This window comes from Medicago sativa, chromosome 1 (assembly GCF_051527215.1).
Source record: "Medicago sativa cultivar Bolivia chromosome 1, Bolivia_mono, whole genome shotgun sequence".
Classification (NCBI taxonomy): domain Eukaryota; kingdom Viridiplantae; phylum Streptophyta; class Magnoliopsida; order Fabales; family Fabaceae; genus Medicago; species Medicago sativa.
In genome coordinates this window covers 62,241,479-62,259,360 of record NC_140749.1, presented here as the reverse complement: position 1 = coordinate 62,259,360, position 17,882 = coordinate 62,241,479, and the positions used below count along the sequence as shown (strand labels likewise).

The window sequence follows — 17,882 nt, the reverse complement described above, 5'->3', positions numbered from 1 at the left end:
TGATGATAGGAGGTTGAAGAGAGGAGGAAGCTCCCCCATCAATAATCGGTGGCATCAGCTGAGGAACCGAAGATACAAGAGTAGCAGGGGAATTGGCCAGCTGCCAATCAACAACCATATCCTGAGCGCGCTGCACAACTGTGGCACTGGATTCCGTAACATCATCCCAAATTCGAAGATTGCGGTGTTTCCAAATGCTCCAGAGCACTGATGCAAAACGCTGACTCAACTCACCAGATAAATTTTCTAATAGAGAGAAAATAGCATCTGTGGTAGAGACACTGGTAGTTAGCGCATGCTGAACGGAATTCCACAAACCAGTCTGATTCCAAACCTGAACAGCAAAAGGACAATAAAAAAATACATGGGTAAGATCCTCATAATTTGAATCGCAACTAGCGCAATTTGTCGGGCAATGAACACCTTTGTCGAGAAGCCGTACACGAGTCGGCAAACAACCCCGACACATGCGCCAGACTAAATTCCTAACCTTAGGCGGTACCTTCAAATTCCAGATTCCCGACCAAAAACCCGGCCGCCAAAGGTGTGAAGAGTCAACTAACTCAGAAACACATAACCTGTAAGCACTACGTACTGAGTATCTACCATGTCGTTCTGCTTTCCAAATGACCTTATCAGTATCAACCTGAGGAATGAGAGGCGTATGAAGGATTTTATCTGCAATATCAGTGCTAAATACCTGTCGTACTACCTGTTCATTCCAGCTTTTATCGTACAAATTCATCAAACTATTAATAGTAAAATTGTGGACAAAGTGAGCTCCTTGGATATTACTAGATATGCACTCCCCATTAGCAAGCCAGGGTTCGTTAAGAATAGAAATAGACGCACCTGACCCTATGCTCCACCGAGCTCCACCTCGTACAACAAACCTAGCTCGCATAATACTTCGCCAAACATAACTGGGGTTATGACCTATTGAAGCCGTAAGGTAAGAGCCAGAGGGGAAATAACGTGCTTTGTAAATACGCGCAACAAGTGAATCCGGTTCTGTTATAAACTTCCAACCCTGTTTACCCAACATAGCCAAATTAAAAGCAGTAAGGTCTTTGAAACCCATACCTCCATGTTGCTTAGGCGCGGATAGCTTCTCCCAATTCATCCAATGGATGCCTCTCTGTGTCGTTCTTCCGTGTCCCCACCAAAAGGAATTCATCATCTTCTCAATCGAATCAACCAGAGTAGAAGGCAAATGAAAGATACTCATAACATAAGATGGAATAGCCTGCAAAACAGATTTTATCATAACTTCACGCCCTGCTTTAGATAAACACTTACCACTCCATGAATGAATTTTATGCCAAACACGGTCTTTAATATAAACGAAGGTTGCGTTACGATCCCTGCCTATCATGGATGGAAGGCCTAAATATTTACCTGTGCCTAAAACTACTTGAACCCCAAGGATGTCAGTGACTGTTTGCTTGAGAGGATCTGGAACATTACGACTGCAATAAATCTCGGATTTAGGCAAACTGATCGCCTGACCAGAGGCGGTTTCATAAAGAGTCAGGATATCCTTCATTGCACGACTGTTATAAACGAGTATTTCTACATTAAGTACATTAATGTGTGCCCAACACCAATATAAGTTTTAGCTTCACAAAAGTGTCTGATTCATATCTAAATAACCTTTATTGTTTCATTAATTCATCTACAATATAAGTTTTAGCCGCATGTGTCTCATTTTATATGTCATACTTTCTCGGGTCTCATTTATAAATAAATTTGACATTTTAGATTCATTGAATAAACGATGTATGTGATCATCAAATTTGTTTATAAATAAGACTGGTAGAAGTTTTTTTTTCACGTGTTTTTTTACTTTAACAATGAAATGTTAATTTTGTTTTTTCTATTATACTCTAACAATTTATTATTTTCTCTTTTCTAAACTCTTGTAATTTTTTTTTAAGAAACAAAAATGGTATATATTAACACAGGCGGTGAAGCCTCCTAAGTACAAGATGTACTAAGAAGTCACCCCTAAAAGAGTCAAACAAATGTAGTAATTACAAAAAACCTAGTGCGTCGATACCCAAACAAAGCATAGGGTCCGACCACCACTTTTGATAACCGTACACAAATGTGGCTTTACTAGCTTTTATCCACCATAAAGAATGTAATTTTACTTTTTCTGATAAACCTTCAATGGATGTGTGGATATTATTAAAAAGTCTGTTGTTGCGTTCATTCCAAACCATCCACACACAAAGTAACCAAATAAGCTGAAGAAAGGATCTACGCGCCTTCAAGTGACCTGTACAATCAATAAACTGAATAAAATGGTCACTGAGATCATGAGGATCAACACCGGACACGCCAATCCACGCACGGATATGCTGCCAAACTGCGCCAAAAGTAGTACAATGAAGAAACAAGTGATTTGCGGTTTCTGCAATGCTGCATCCTGCCGCGCACCCAGCTGCCTCGACATCCAGACACCCACGCCTCACAAGATTAACCTTAGTTGGAAGCCTATCCCGTAACAAACACCAAGCCATAATAGAAATCTTCAAAGAACCTGCTTATGCCAGACAAGGTCTCCGACACCAACACTAGGAGGATCGGCCATAGTAGTTAAAATTTGATAGGCCCCACACACTGTGTAAACATCATCATTGTTGGAATCCCAAAGCCACCTGTCAGAAATATCAGACTGCAAAACAACACCATTAAGTAATTGCCTACACTCCTCTACCAACTCCTCCTCCCATACCCACAAAGGTCTCCTCCAGTTCCACGCCCCTCCTCCAGTCTCCCACCCAAGAGCAAACAAATCTGCCACCGTACTCAGTTTGTTATTCGCTAAGTCAAATAAACGACTAAACCTTGTCTGAAGAGGGACATCACCAAGCCACCGATCATACCAAAAGTAAGTAGACAGACCATTCCCTACCCTCTTCGACTCTTGTAATTTAGTTTTCTCATACTATTAATCAAAGACAATTTTATAAAGTAATTCATGATATATCTTTCCTATATAAGTTAACTATGTTTTCTTAATTTTAGTGTCATGTGTTAAAGTGACTTACTCCTTTCATCCCAAATTATAAATTGTTTTACAATATAAATGAGTAATATCGTTTTTTTTTCTTTCTATTATACCATTTACTCATTAATCTTTCTTTTATCAATTATCTTCACATATCTTTTTAATATCATTATTGATTGGTAATTTTGTAAAATAACTCTTAATTCATCTTTTTCATACAATATAAATTATATTTTTTTAATTTATGTGAAATTGTCGCATTGCTATTTATCGCGGGTGGCAATTTAACGAAAGCATCACAAATTCATTTCTGCGGTTAGATGTTCCTTCCTCGGAATTAATACATGAGTGGTTGAATGTAAATTAAAGCATTTGTTACCGTACATGGATGTTGTGTCGTGATGTCATCTTGAGAAAGTTCTCGCAACATGCAGAATTCCCCATTAATCTAAAACAAGATGACCGGTATCAATAAATGTGCCACACAATTACTACTATATAGAATCCAAATACTACGTGTTTTGAATTATTGAGCAACCGAGTGAATGATGCTTGAGCACTGAGCTACTTGTTGCACAAATACAAAGTTCATTGAAACTTGACTTTTTGTATGAATATTTTAGTACAGTTTCTAGTAAGTTTTAATGTTGAAAACGGATAGCTACTTTTTATTAAAAGTTAGAAAATTCGTTTGTGTGGAGTGCATGTCCAAAATCAGGAATAGATCAATTTATGAGTGGCAAAAACATGTTTTTCTTTCGTGTTCTGATTGGTTGGAAGTTTCACACCTGAAAGTTAGTGCTATAACTTCTAAATCCCTGATCGGAAGCCATACTCTTTCACGTGCGTTGTAGTTGTTAAATTAAAAAAGAGCAGTAAATTTTGAAAATAGAAAAATCTATCGGGTGACATATTGTAGTTAAAGAAGTTGAAAATGACTAAAATAAAGAGAATGCAGCAATATTTATAATGTACTATTCCTCCCCGTCCCGCAATAGATGACCCATTTGAAAAATCTATCGGGTGACATTGTAGTTAAAGAAGTTGAGTAATATTTTTTTAATAATATACAAAGATAAATAATATCACATAAGATGTCGTTAGATTCGTTTCGATGAGTATTTTCAAAATATCAAATTTTCATAATTTTTTCTAATATATTATTCAAGATATTTAAGCTCAAAATTATTCATTGGCATGCGTGAAAGGGTCAACTGTGTCATGTATTCTGGGACTGAGGGAGTATCGTTTATTTTGGGGAGTAGGGGCAAGAATAGTAATGGCCAATGGGCTAATCGTCCAAGACTTCTAAGGCATTGAATAATAACATCAACATCTTATATGAACATGACACGTTTTTAAATTATGTCATTTAAAATGGGATGGAGGGAGTATCAAACATTTTAACTTGTGTAAATTACCTGAATAACTTAGATGCTTGGGTAAATTGTTGAACGGTATGTAACGATTCTTCTTGCTTATAAAAAAGTAGTAATTCTTCTTTTTTTTCTATAAAAAAAACATGATATATGAACACTCGTAAATCAGAGTTTTATTATAATGAATATGTTTTGATTATTCAATCGTTTAATGGCATGTCATATTTTTATATTAATTTTATTTACAAACTATTGATACCCATTAAAATTTGAAGTATTTAAACATCTAAAAAAAAATCAAAAGAAAAAATCTACAAAAAATAAACATTCTTTTGTGGGTAACAAATTTTAAAAGAGTATTGCTATATCCAGGGAAAAATCACTCACGGAGGTTTCACGAACAAATAAACTGGCCAATCAAAATTTGTTTTATAGTGGAATACAAGGAGACGTGGAGTATAATACGGGAGCCGACAAATAGTATACATATCAATTGAGCTTCGGGAAATATTTGCATGAATAATTTCGTTGTATATATCATTTTCCATTTTTGCAGCGTTTTTGCAAGAATATTCTTGTACATTTTCTAGTTTCTAGTATAGTACTAAAAGTTGGAAGATTCGTTTGTGTGGAATGCGATGTTGTATGGGTGCATGTGAGGGAATTTCTGTCTCCATTCAAAGTGCGCCAACTTGGTCCAAAAACGGGAATTGATCAATTGAGTTGCAAAAACATGTTTTTCTTTGTGTTCTGATTGGTTGGTATACCAGTTTCACTTTCAAATCTAAACATTAGTGCTACAGCAGTATAATTTAGCTTAGTCCCTAAGGAAGACACACTCCTTCATATGTGTTGTAGTTGTCAAATAAAAAATAGCAGCAGATTTTGAAAATACAAAAACTAACGTGTTGTATTTTAGTTTATTTCAGAAGTTAAAAATGACTAATAAAAAAAATGATGCAGCCGCATTTATCATTATGTTGGGAGGTTCCAGGGAGTGGCAGAAGTAACTAGTAACGAGTTATATATGTCCGAACCCTTAAAAGACATTGACACGTCATTTTTATATCAAGTACTCTCTTCATTCTTATTTATAAACAAAAATAGGTTAATAAAAGTTGATCTAAAGTTAAACCTAAATACATCCACTTTCTTTGTCTCATTTTTGTTTATAAATAGAAATAGAAAGAGTATACGAGTTACCTCTCTTATACACATTTCATCTATTTATAGTCGACGTAAGACTAGCTACCCACGTTTGAATTTCAACTTGTTAATAATTGTTAGAACATCAACTTGGTATAAGGGATAAGCTTAACGGTAAAACGCAAATAATTAAGGAAACACAATTTACATGTTTACTTATATAGTTTGATTAAGTATGTCTATGTCTCCGATTGTAGAGTAAGTGTAGTTCCATCATATTGATAGTGAAAGAATTAGGATGTACGATGTAACATATCATATATAAATATTATTTTACTAGATAAATGAATCCATAAATGTCCCTACTTACAAAAAAAAAGTGAAAGATTACATCATGATAATATGTTCAAAAATTTGGTGAGACTAAAATCAGACCAAAGAATTATCAACTTTAGGTGCGTTGTTTCCAAACAACAACTTCAAGTCATTTTCCAAAGGTGTCAAATTCAAATCCAAATCCAAGATCATAATCCTCTTACTATTTGATCTTTTCAAAACAGGAGAAGATTTTGCTATCACTTGATAATTTATCGAAGAAGATGAAAACCCTTCATTATTAATCCTATGTCTTCTCATGTGTCCACCCAAAGCTTGACCAAGTTTGAATTCTTGTCCACAAATTGAACATTGATGCATTTTGGGCTTATTATTATGAATATTCACTTTGTGTGCTTCTTCTGAATCAATTTTCAGCTTCTTGTGACTTGCCCTATGACCACCTAGTGCTTGAAAAGATGAGAATTTACGGTTGCAAGTTTTGCACTCAAACTCAACTGGAGAATATGTTTTGTTTTGTTGGGTACGAGAAGATAGTAGCATTAGACTTGTTGCTAAATCTATGCTCTCTTTTTCTTCGTTTTCTCTTTGTCTCTTCATCATCATGAGTATGTTTATGAATGTTGGAGATGGGTTGGTTAGTTGGTAACTCTTGAAATAAGCATCTCGTATTTATAGATTTATAGACTTTGTGAATAAAGTCAAAAAAGAAAACGTGGACAATGGGTTTTGTTCAACTTGTGAATAGATATAACAATAACTTCTCCTCAAAAAAAAATATAACAATAACTTATTATGTTGGACTTCTTGACTTGTTGTAAATAACGCAATTACTCCTCAATGCTTGCGTAATTGCTGAACGTGTTAAGGAACATTCTTTTTCCTATCCAAACACGATATTCTTTACTAAATTTGGTCAACATATTGAAAAACAATTTTTTTTTCCAGCGTTTTGGATGAACCACATCCACTGCAATTAATAAAAGGTGAACGTTTTTCACCAAAATAAATAAATAAAAAAAGTAAAATGTGAACCTTTTATACTATTTCAAAGTAAAGCTAAATTTTGAATTAATATTCTGTCGGTAATACCGGTACTCAACAAACTACAAAATGATTTTTTTTAAAAATTAAAATGCACTCCCTCACTTCTGTCAATCTCAACCATCAATTATAGATTAGACAACTAGTTTTAAACAATTTTTTTGTGGCGGCCGGGTTCGAACCCCTGACCTTGCATATTTTATGCATTGTCTATACCAACTGAGCTAAGCTCATGAGAACAGTTTTAAACAAGTTTAGAAGAGAGGAGATGGTTGTGTTAGGCGGCAACAACCAACCTAAATACGACTAATTTTACTAATTTTTATGATATAGACAAAATACGACTAATTTCACTAATTTTACGCATTATGTCTTATTTTACGGTGATATGTTCCTAAAGTATTAAAATTTACTTTTGTTATTACAAATAATTATTCATTATTCTTTTTTTTTTCAATTCTTGTAGTTTATTTTTCTCATATTATTAATTAAAGGGAAATTTTTTAAACTAATTCATGATTTACCTTTCTCTTACAAATTAGTTATGTTTCTTAATCTATGATGTCGTGTATTGAATTGACTCACTATATTTTTAACTGAGTAAGTATGCAGTAATTGTATAGAATCCAGATACGTGTTTAAAATTGTTGAGCAACCGAGTAAATGATCCTTGAGCACTAAGCTACTTGTTGTACAAGTACGACGTTCAATGAAACTTCCATTATTTTTGGTAAGAATATTCTAGTACAGTTTCTAAAATAATAAATGTTTATGTTGAAAGGGGATAGCAACTTCTGATTAAAAGGTAGAAGCTTCCTTTGTGTGGAGTACATGTCGTATGTGTGAGGGTATTGTTGGTCTCCTTTCAACACGGACGGTGACAAAGTGTACCAACTTAGTGGCTAAAAATGGGAATTGATCAAATGGTTTGCAAAAACATGTTTTTCTTTGAGTTCTGATTGGTTAGTATAACAGTTTCACATCTGAAAAGCTTAGCTAAATCCCAATGGGAATGCATACTTGTACTTGATACTCCTTCACATGTCTTGTAGTAGTAGTAGTCAAATTAAAAAGAGCAGCAGATTTTGAAAATAGAAAAATCTAACGTGTTGCATTGTAGTTTCAGAAGTTGAATACCACTGAAATAAAAAAAGAAAATAGAAAAAAGGAGGATAGCCAAACTTATGCTGTACTATATAGTTTAAGTTTATAGTTTATCCATACAGCTCACAAATTATGAACAGGTTGCGTGGTGATGCACACCTTAAGTACTTAGAAAGTTCAAGACACAGCAGATATAAAAAAAATTGAAACTTATCTAGAAAATATGTTGACTTGTTGAGGATTCTAGAAAATGGACTAATGAAAACTATGAAAATTTCCAATAGCTTTCTACAAAGGTTCCAGAATTTGATTTAACTACAACTTATTCTCCCTTTACGGAGAGGAAGAAAAAAACAAGTTACATGACATGAAAATCTCATTAGTTCTTACATCACACCAACAAGTGGTGCTCATCAGTTGATGAGCATACCCTCATAATAAAACTCTACATATAAGCACAGGTTTGTTTGTCTGACTAATCAATTAACATTTGCAAATGGAGTTCTATTTTCTGTTAGACGCGGAATTTTGCTTTCTGCTGCGGTCCACTTTAATCGGTTTTCCATGGAATTCTCTTCCGTGATATGTGTCCTCATCTCCTCAATGGATGCATGGCTGGGGACTGATACAATATTTTTGTGAGATGTTGAACTTGTATGCTTGTCAACCTGTTCATAAAGAACAAAACAAACTTTAAACTTGTGGCTAATTCAAAACGTTGTCGTCGTCGTCGTCGTCATCATCATCATCATCATCATAATAATAATAATAATAATAATAATAATAATAATAATAATAATAATAATAATAATAATAATAATAATAATAATAATAATAATAATAATAAAATAAATAAGATTAGTATACCAAGTAATCATTAACAAGGCACTTTTCTGCTTCAATATTGATATCCGATATATTTCCACCATGCTTGTCTTGTAATGAACTAAGCTGTTCCAACAATTGTGTCGTCACAGAATCAATTTCCTTCTTGTTCTCATGGTCCATCATTAGTGCACCTGGAAGTATTACAGATTTTTTCAACTGGTCAAATAAGCGAAAGGGACACAAAAGAAAGTAATAAGATGGAAACAAGCTGTAACGTGAGAATTTCGAATTACCATTCACATCTGCCAGCAGATTGTGTGTTCCTGCATCATAATCAGCATCCATAGATAATGACACAGACACAAATTTTTGATCCAAAGCATGGTTTGTCAAGATGTTTTTCCTGTTGAGCATTGATTACAGTTAAAGAAATATTGGAAATTGCTTCACCTAGATTCTATCTCATTAAGAAAACACCAAGACACTAACTAGAAGAAACTTACTTCACTGTAGATTCTATCTCTGCAAGATTGTTCTTGTGGAAATTGTTGAAGGACAACTGGGCACTTTCCCACTGCTTCCTGGAACAGTCCACTGTATTTGAACTGCATTGCATGTACAAAAGAATTGAAACTCTTCTTTGAGACAAGCACCAAGCAAGCAATGCCAATGGAAAATTCAGTCATACAAAAAAAAACTGCTCGTGTACACATATTCATCATCCATCCTTAACAAAAAGTGTTTGTGCAAGAATATATTGGCTACTTTTAACAAAGTCTAATCAAAATTAAAAAAAATGTGTTAGAAGGAATATTAAATATTTTGTTGTTAAAGGAAAAATGGTAATATTTTCTGTCTCTTCGCTATCACCAGACACAAAACAAAACTAGAATCGATTAATTTAAAACAAAACAAAGAAAGAAAGAAAAAAATGAAGAAGACGGACAAGAACAGGACAAACGAAAACTCACCAATCCTGGAGACAATCCTCTATTGTAGCTTTACAGCTGTTTACTGAAAATATTTGTTTCACAAATTGGCTATTTGCATTCTCTACATATTCATTAACTTCATTGGTAGCATCTTTAGAAACTTGCTGCATGTTGAACATCTCTAGCTGCAACCTCTTAGACTGTTGCACACTTGCATCCTGCATATTCCTTGACGCCTCTGAGACCTAAAAGCATATTTGCCAGAAGTCAGTCATACTATACTACTTACTGCAACAAAGAAATGAAACAAAAGGATGAATACACACCATAGCAGTTCTCTTAGATGTTAAGTTTGCCAAAATTGCTGTAATTTGCTCTAAGGCTTCCTCCTCATCTCTTCCAGCCTCTTCCTGTTTATGGTTGAAGGAAGAAAATCAACCTCGCAAGTTTGACCTTTTAGAATCAATGTATAAGTAACAGTGTTTTCTTACCTTGAACTTCATCTCAAAATTTGTCAATTGGTGGAATCTCTCCTTTTGAGTTTCTTCAACAATTTTCATTACTCTTGAAGAATGCATATTAATGTTGTCGAAGAATTTTACAGTTGCCTCTGAAACCACTCGTGCTGAAATAATACTTTGTTGTAATCCCTACAATGATCCATTAAGTTTGCAATTGCATTATTAAACTATTGCTCTAATATTTTACACAAAAAACATAACAAACCCAAACAAAAGTAGTTTCAAATGGAACATACTTCCTCTTGTTGTTGAATGGAGAATGCTACCAGCTGTTTTTGCTCATCAAGAGAATTGTGGATGCTGTCAATCACATCATTGGCTTCAAGAACCACAGTGGCAAGAAACTGTAAAGAAGGCATATCATGATTTCAACTTGAGATAGGAGAGCATGGAAACAAATAATTTTAGAATTCACGGAACAGCCAAAGCATACAATGAAGCTTGAAACTAAAACAGAAAAACAAAACTAATATTTTTCAGCAATTAAATTACATTCTCAACAGCTAATGTCTGTGATGAAACTTTATTCTGTATCTGTTCCATATCAGATGAAGCTTTCACGTGCAATGTATTTGCTAGCTCCTTCAGGGTCCCAACTCCTGATGAATAAATTTCTGTCATTTTCTTGATCCTTGCTTCCAGAGCATGTGCTGCCTGAAAAAATATTGTCATGCAAAAATCAAATGATGAACGGTCAATTGCAAACAGAGACCGTAACTGAAATAGGATCCACTTTGGTTTTCTTACATCACTTTTACTGGCAAGATGTGAGCAAACATGATCTTCCATGCATTTAAGTTGTTTCTGTTGTTGAGAAATAGATCCTATAATGGTTGTATGCAAATCTTTCAAGCTCCCATTCAAGAGAGATGCAAAATTCACGATTATTTTTTGGTTTTCTGCCACCATCCTTTCTTTGTGATCTGCAAGAAGAACTTACTTTCATTCAAGATATCATGTTGAAATAATGCAATAATATCTAGAAAGGAAATGAATAAGGGACACATATATCCAATTTCTAAAACAATTAACGCATGATGAGGATATGCTCAAACTCATTTTCATGTCCCATGAAGCATATTTTCTTTTAAAAGGGCCACATATCAGGAACAAAGAACATAAAAAAGGGCAACCCGGTGCACTAAAACTCCCGCATACGCAGGGTCCGGGAAGGGGTCCCACCATATCAAGAACAAAGAACATATTGATGGAAAATGAAGAGTAAAATAATCATACCCAATTTAGATGACAAAAAATTTATATCATCTGATGCATTCTGAAGATCCGTACACATTTCCTTTGCACGCTCAATCAAGGCATTTTCTGTTCACAAGCAAAATAAAGCATATAATTTAGTTCATTGAACAAAAACAGCATACAACCTTTGTAGCATATCATCAATTGATTTACCTGATTTCAGTAGTTTGGAAATGGTGCACTCCTTCTCCTTCAACTTTGAAACAACTAGCCTGTAATTCTCTTGAAGATCATGCAATTCATTGCTGGTTTTTTCAAAATTCACCTAAAGAGTAATTTAATTTGATAAGATGCTTTTTTAAATAAGAAATTATGGAGGAAAAAAGAAATCCATTTTATGCACCTTGCAATCCTTAAGCTCGCATTCCAAATCCAGTTTCTGTTCTTGCTCTGTTAAGTAGAGCTCACGGAATTTGTCTACTTGCTGCAAAATAAATTGGAAGAAATAATTTATCAATGAAGTTCGTATGCACAAGCACAATAGGAATAAATGTCAACCAAAGACTCGGGGAATACTTTCTGACTGAGGTTGAGGTCATTCTCTAATTGATCTATCTTCTCACTCCTTTCCTGCATGAAGGGTTGATAAAACACAAATTAAGCTAGGGAAATCTAAATAAGTACCAAGAAAGATAGAACATGCATCTAAATATGGAATTTTCAGTGTGAAACTATATTTTAAACATTCTCGTCAAGCAAAGAGAGCAAATTCAATGAGAATTAATCGAAAAGTATTCATGCAGAGATTTTGCTTTCCTCCGACAATGTTATAATACTATTATTGTAATATAGATATGCAGATACTTAAAGCAAATAAAGGACCTTCTTTTCAGCTTCTTCTTTGGCGAATCTTTCATGCGAAATATATACACCATTCTTTTCCCTCGCTGCTCGTACATCTGCATTCAATATTCACATGAACAAAGATATATGATACAAGGATCTTCTCTATGTTCCAGAACTTAAAATAAAAGTGAAGGTACCTTCTTTCATTCTCTCAATTTCCAAGTACAAGTCCTTCAACAAAACAGCCTTTGAAACTTTTTGGTTTGCCTATTAGAAAAATATTAGCTTTTATCAGCACAAAGCAAAAAACTACTGTTATGACATTTTTAAGGGGTAATGGCAGTGGTAACTGACCTCAGGCTTATTCTTTATATTTTTTGCTCTACTAGCATAGTCTAGGGTACTTAGTGTTTCTTCCAAACAATAAGCAGACGGACTAATAGTAGCAATTATGCATGTTTTAGTTTTCCCTCCTAAGGAATCTCGTAATATCCTTGTAAGCTTACTATCTCTGAAATAACAGACAGCCAAATGGTATGCATATTAAGGTACAATTATTTTTAATAACAACAATAATTGAAAACCATGTTAATATGAACCTGTAAGGTACATGCGCAGAATGCTCCACGAGCGCATTTATCACACGTCCCAGGGTGAGTAAGCTCTTGTTTATCTCCCCTGCTTCTCTAGCACGGCCCTGTAATCATATTGTTGCAAACGTATTGTAAGATCAAACATTACCATTTAAATTCACTTATAGTCGAGACTCGAGACAAAGAAAGAGGACCAAAATCAGGAGAAAAACCAAGTTATAACAAGCATTTTATGTCACTTTCTAACATCAGATTGCTCTAAAATAACATTAGTCATAAAACTTCTTGTAAATAGCAGGAAAGTAAATATCAAAAAGTCTTTCAATACTTATGTATATTTTGGACAATAAGTTCTAGCACAAATTAAAATTAGTTCCACATCTCAACTTTTTCTAGAATCTCTCCCATGTAACTTCATAAACATCTATAAGCTTATATGGACTTTTCCATAAGCAAATATTGTAAGCTTGTTTTAGTTGAAAAGCTCATATACGCCAAAAATTAATCAAAATTGGGCCTAAGCGTTTGATGATGCTTCTTATTTTACTTCATAGAATAGTTTATGATGCTTCTTACTTCTTAGAATAGTCTACAGAATAAACACTTAAGCTGAGTTTCTTAGAATAGTTTATGATACTTCTTACTTCTCTTAAAATAGTTTAAAGAATAAACACTTAAGCTGAACATTCAAATACACGTAATTATTATTTCAATGCACTAAAAGATTAACTTGAATATGTGATATATCTGATTTGCTATTGGCCAAATGACAAATTGCCTTGCAAATTAACAAAAGTAGAGTAAATCAGAAATTTTGCTTTTACCTCACGTGCTCCGGAACGTAGTATATTTTCTGATCCAGCCAAATCAACAAGATTAAGCTTGCCACACTTAATCAACTCCTCGTCACCAATTATTGTTTCTTTCACATAGACAGTAATGGTGAACACCGAATGTGAACGACTGCACCAAAACGCGTTCATCAAGTTAAACATAGCTTCTACTAACATGAATTTCAACAACAAAAGTAAAAAGAAACCTAGCTACCTGCTTCTCTTGTTAAGCAATGTCTCAGAAGTACGCCTCTTTGATGCTCCTCGTTCCAACAGAGTATAGATTTCATTTACACTATACACCGATTCTTCTTCAAGTCCTCTTAACAACACACTACCTTTTCCATCTTCCATAAGGGCTACAGGTTTCTTCACTCTTTCTTCAATAGGCCTGGTAGAACTGTCTTCTGGAGACAACAGATCAGTTATTTCTTCATTATAAAGCTCAAGAAATGTGACTTTCATGCTATAGTCAGCACTTTGTTCTTCCAAAATATCAAAAATTTGACGAACTGCTCTCGGAATAACACCAGCCTCAGCAGTTAAATCACCACCCTATATTTATAAATCACGGCAACGTAAAGATAAAAAAATATCAGTAACATAACATCATATAACCGGTGGAAGGAAATGTGAGTCGTGTCACAAAATGTCAAAATGTATACCTTATTTCTCATCCCACCCTCCATCGTATAAGTTTTACCAGTCCCGGTCTGTCCATAAGCAAAGACAGTGCAGTTAAACCCGTCGAGAACTTCATTGACAATTGGGGAAATTGCTTGGTCGTATATTGATCTCTGTTGTGATTTCGGTCCGAAAACCTTACCAAACAGATTCAAAAACAATTGTTAATCAATTATTACAGTATATTGTTATGATCACCGTATCATAGTAAGATAGCTTTAAAAAAGACATACCTTGTCAAAATTGAAAACTTTCTCTACTTGTTTGTTGGCTATAGTATGCATAACAGTCACTTCCCTTTTATTTTCATTACACGACACCACCTTCGGAACATTCGATCGTTGTTCTTCATCGCTTAATGGCCTAAAATTAGAAAATTAAATTAAAGTTCTAATCATATTGTAAATTATAATAAAAAATAAAAAAGTAAGCTAATTAGAAGAATTACCTGCAACGAAGCAAAACTTGAACATTAGTCTCTTTATCTTTGTTATCCTGACGGTTAGGGTTCCGATCAGAGCCTCGTGAATCGGGACGACGGCGTTCGGGTCGAGGTGTTAAAAATGGAGCAGGAGATGGGATTGTCATCCCTAACCCTACTTTCTTAGACTGATCTGGGGTCATTGACGTCATTTTTGTAGCTTTACTGAAAACTCTGCTGAAACAAAACCCTAATTAGTTTGGTATTGTGGAGAAGGAAAAAGAAGAGGGAAAGAGAAAAAGAAAATAGAGATGAAAGGTTACTTGATCGGAGAATCTGAGAAAGGGTGGGTGGAAAGAGATTTTTGATTTTGATTCGGGTTTTTTTTGTTGTTGAAATTTTGTGATTCTGAAAGTGAAATTTGAAAATGAAAAGATGAAAGTGAATGAAGTGTTGGGTTGCTTTATCAACGGCTACTTGTGTTGAGCGACGTTTATACGCTCTTCAGCTCCTTCAACCCAAAATTTCAAACTTTGCTATATTTTTTTTCGGTGGATTCTAGAGTGAACCACCAACTAAGTGGTTCATGGTGAACCATGAATAAAAACCATCGGATTATGTTGTCCTACCAGATCTTATGATGTACCTAACACAGAATAATTTTTTCTTCTTTCTTCAATCTCACTCTCACGTACTCATTACCACCATCAACTCCCAAATCACCATCTTCTAAGCACAGTTATGAATCTTGATGTATTTTCTTTAGCAACCGTAAACTCATCTCAAATTCAAGTAATCACAATAATTTATTACTTGGCATAATCTTTGAAAATGTTGATTGAATATACTTATAACATCACGTCACCCCTTAATTTCATCCAATCTTAGAACACTTCTCACGTAAAGATTCATTAAAAGATATATTTATAGCATGATCCTTGTTTTCATCCATTTTTAGCAATTATTTGTTAATTAATTAAAAAAAAATGAAACTTTCATCTTTATAATTAAAACCAGGACAATATATTAGAGGAATAATCCTCAAATAGGATATGTGAGGACGGCAGTGGAGGTTCGTGGATAGCAGTTTTCCTGGGCACTGCAAACTTTGGTGCGATCATGAACTAAATGGGAGGAAGAAAAAATAAATAGTTTATTAAAAAAAATAAATAAATAAGAAATGTGTGATCTAGTGTATAATATCATATATAAACTTGATCAATCTAATGGTTGTTCCAAGTGGTCCACCGGTGAAGGACTTAATAGAGCCCTCACCCTAGAATTCACCATTTTTTTTCATTTAAATTTGGAAATAATAATAGTTTGAATTTGGGGTAACGTGACAAATACCTACAAATAAAGGAAAACCCTATTTTTTTTTTTTTAGAGGTTGAAAAACCAAAGTTTTAGTAAAAGCATCTTAAGTGAGAAAAAAAACATTGCTATATTTTTCTATTTAAATTTGAAAATAATATACGCCAAAAAAAAACTTGGATAAAATTAAATATATTTTATTTAAAATGAAGTAGAAAATCCTGCATTTTATAAAATTCAATGCTTTTATAAATTCAAAATCGTGATATCGATTGGGTTTACCGCTATTAAGCAAAAAGTTCGAGTTCGCTTGAATTCATCCTAGGTTCTTGCTCGTGTACATTCATGCATCACTCTTCTTTTGCAATTTGGTTTTGAGTTCGCACACAGATTTGCTAGATTGTACGGGAGTTGCGTGTTTGTGCACCTATTTTTTATTTTATTTTTTACCCTGTGAACTAGATTGTAATATATTGGGTCGTTTTTATGCTTTTTGTTTCGTTCACTTATGATCTGTCAATTGTAAGTTGTGGTTCGTCTTCCATTTGCTCCCTATATCAAAATTGAATATATTTATTAGTGTTTATTATTCCCTAAAAAAAATAGTGTTTATTATTATACTATTATTTATTATTTTATCTAGAAGGGGTGGTGTATTTATATATTTTTAAGTTAAAAAGTTTTTAGGCCCTACAAAAGTATATGTTTTATTTTTAATTCTTCTAAAATTTTCCTTCAAACAATGGTCCTCTGAAGTTTTTAGTCAACATTTTAGTCATTGTTTTTAAGTCAATACATATGTATTTTTAATCATATTCTTTACTCTCCTTTGACCAACCCCAAACATATAAACTTAGAAGTATTCTTCTATGGAGACTAAATAAATAATTTTTGGATACACGCATAAAGAAATTGTCCTCAAAACATTCAATCATATTTTTACCAATTTCCTTTTTGTAACAAAAAATACACTACTTATTTGGTCTTGTGACCATATTAGAATTCCTCATAAACACATTCACAATCATAGGACATGATGGATGGTTTGAGTCAATTCGGAGACCATCCTTACACACCAACAATTTCCAACAACATCATTTGTCTTTGTCCAAATCATGAACCTAATCAAATAGTTTCTCCAATGCCATCACATACCAATACCCCAAAGAATATTAATGCTACGACCAACAAGGAAATTACCTCGTGTACTATTTGCTTCAAAAGAAAGCAGCGAGAGGAGTTACAAACTAACTCAAAGAATGTCATCAAGAAAATCTACAAAGCAATCCATTCCCAGCTTTTCAAAATGAAAAAGCAAGAAGATGATGAATGCTTGTGGAAGAAGACCATATTGATGGGGGAGAGATGTCAACCATTGGTATTTTCAGGTGCAATTTATTATGATAGTGAAGGGAATCAGATTTCTGAGCCACCAAGGACACCGCCAAAGAGTAGTCCTTTAAGTTCATTTAGTCAGTCTTTGTCACAAATCAACTAAAATTATAAGGTCAATAATAATACCATCTTCATGCTCTGAATAATTTTGTGTTTAGAGTCATGATAACATCATTTTGAAGTACACTTTTATATTTTTAGGGGATATGGCTAACTTTCTTTTTTTTGCCACATTTCAATATTTAATTTACAAAATATATTTTTATGAATCGATAGTAATTTTTTGTGAAATA

General features: G+C 33.8%; 2 protein-coding genes across 3 annotated transcripts; both read right to left on the bottom strand.

Moving 5' to 3' along the window:
* Positions 1-5,842: 5,842 nt before the first annotated feature.
* On the bottom strand, positions 5,843-6,539 carry LOC146956160 (zinc finger protein ZAT7-like). Its single transcript, XM_085727232.1, has one exon. It carries the CDS (start codon positions 6,481-6,483, stop codon positions 5,971-5,973), a length of 513 nt encoding a protein of 170 aa, XP_085583358.1. The 5' UTR covers positions 6,484-6,539; the 3' UTR covers positions 5,843-5,970.
* A 1,699-nt stretch (positions 6,540-8,238) lies between these two features.
* On the bottom strand, positions 8,239-15,335 carry LOC146956159 (ATP binding microtubule motor family protein). 2 transcript variants are annotated; one of them, XM_085727225.1, is made up of 24 exons: positions 15,204-15,335; positions 14,908-15,117; positions 14,693-14,822; positions 14,441-14,596; positions 13,990-14,330; positions 13,767-13,905; positions 12,949-13,046; positions 12,704-12,860; positions 12,547-12,616; positions 12,386-12,462; positions 12,080-12,133; positions 11,907-11,987; positions 11,717-11,828; positions 11,543-11,629; positions 11,054-11,229; positions 10,799-10,960; positions 10,543-10,650; positions 10,277-10,435; positions 10,112-10,195; positions 9,825-10,030; positions 9,357-9,458; positions 9,147-9,256; positions 8,893-9,044; positions 8,239-8,693 (listed from the first exon to the last, which is right to left on the bottom strand). In XM_085727225.1, the coding sequence occupies exons 2-24, from the start codon at positions 15,090-15,092 to the stop codon at positions 8,505-8,507; spliced, it is 3,135 nt and encodes a 1,044-aa protein (XP_085583351.1). In that variant the 5' UTR covers positions 15,093-15,117; positions 15,204-15,335; the 3' UTR covers positions 8,239-8,504. The 2 variants fall into 2 exon arrangements, with proteins under 2 accessions (XP_085583351.1, XP_085583349.1); XM_085727223.1 differs by having other exon boundaries at positions 14,908-15,114.
* Between the last annotated feature and the right edge of the window lie 2,547 nt (positions 15,336-17,882).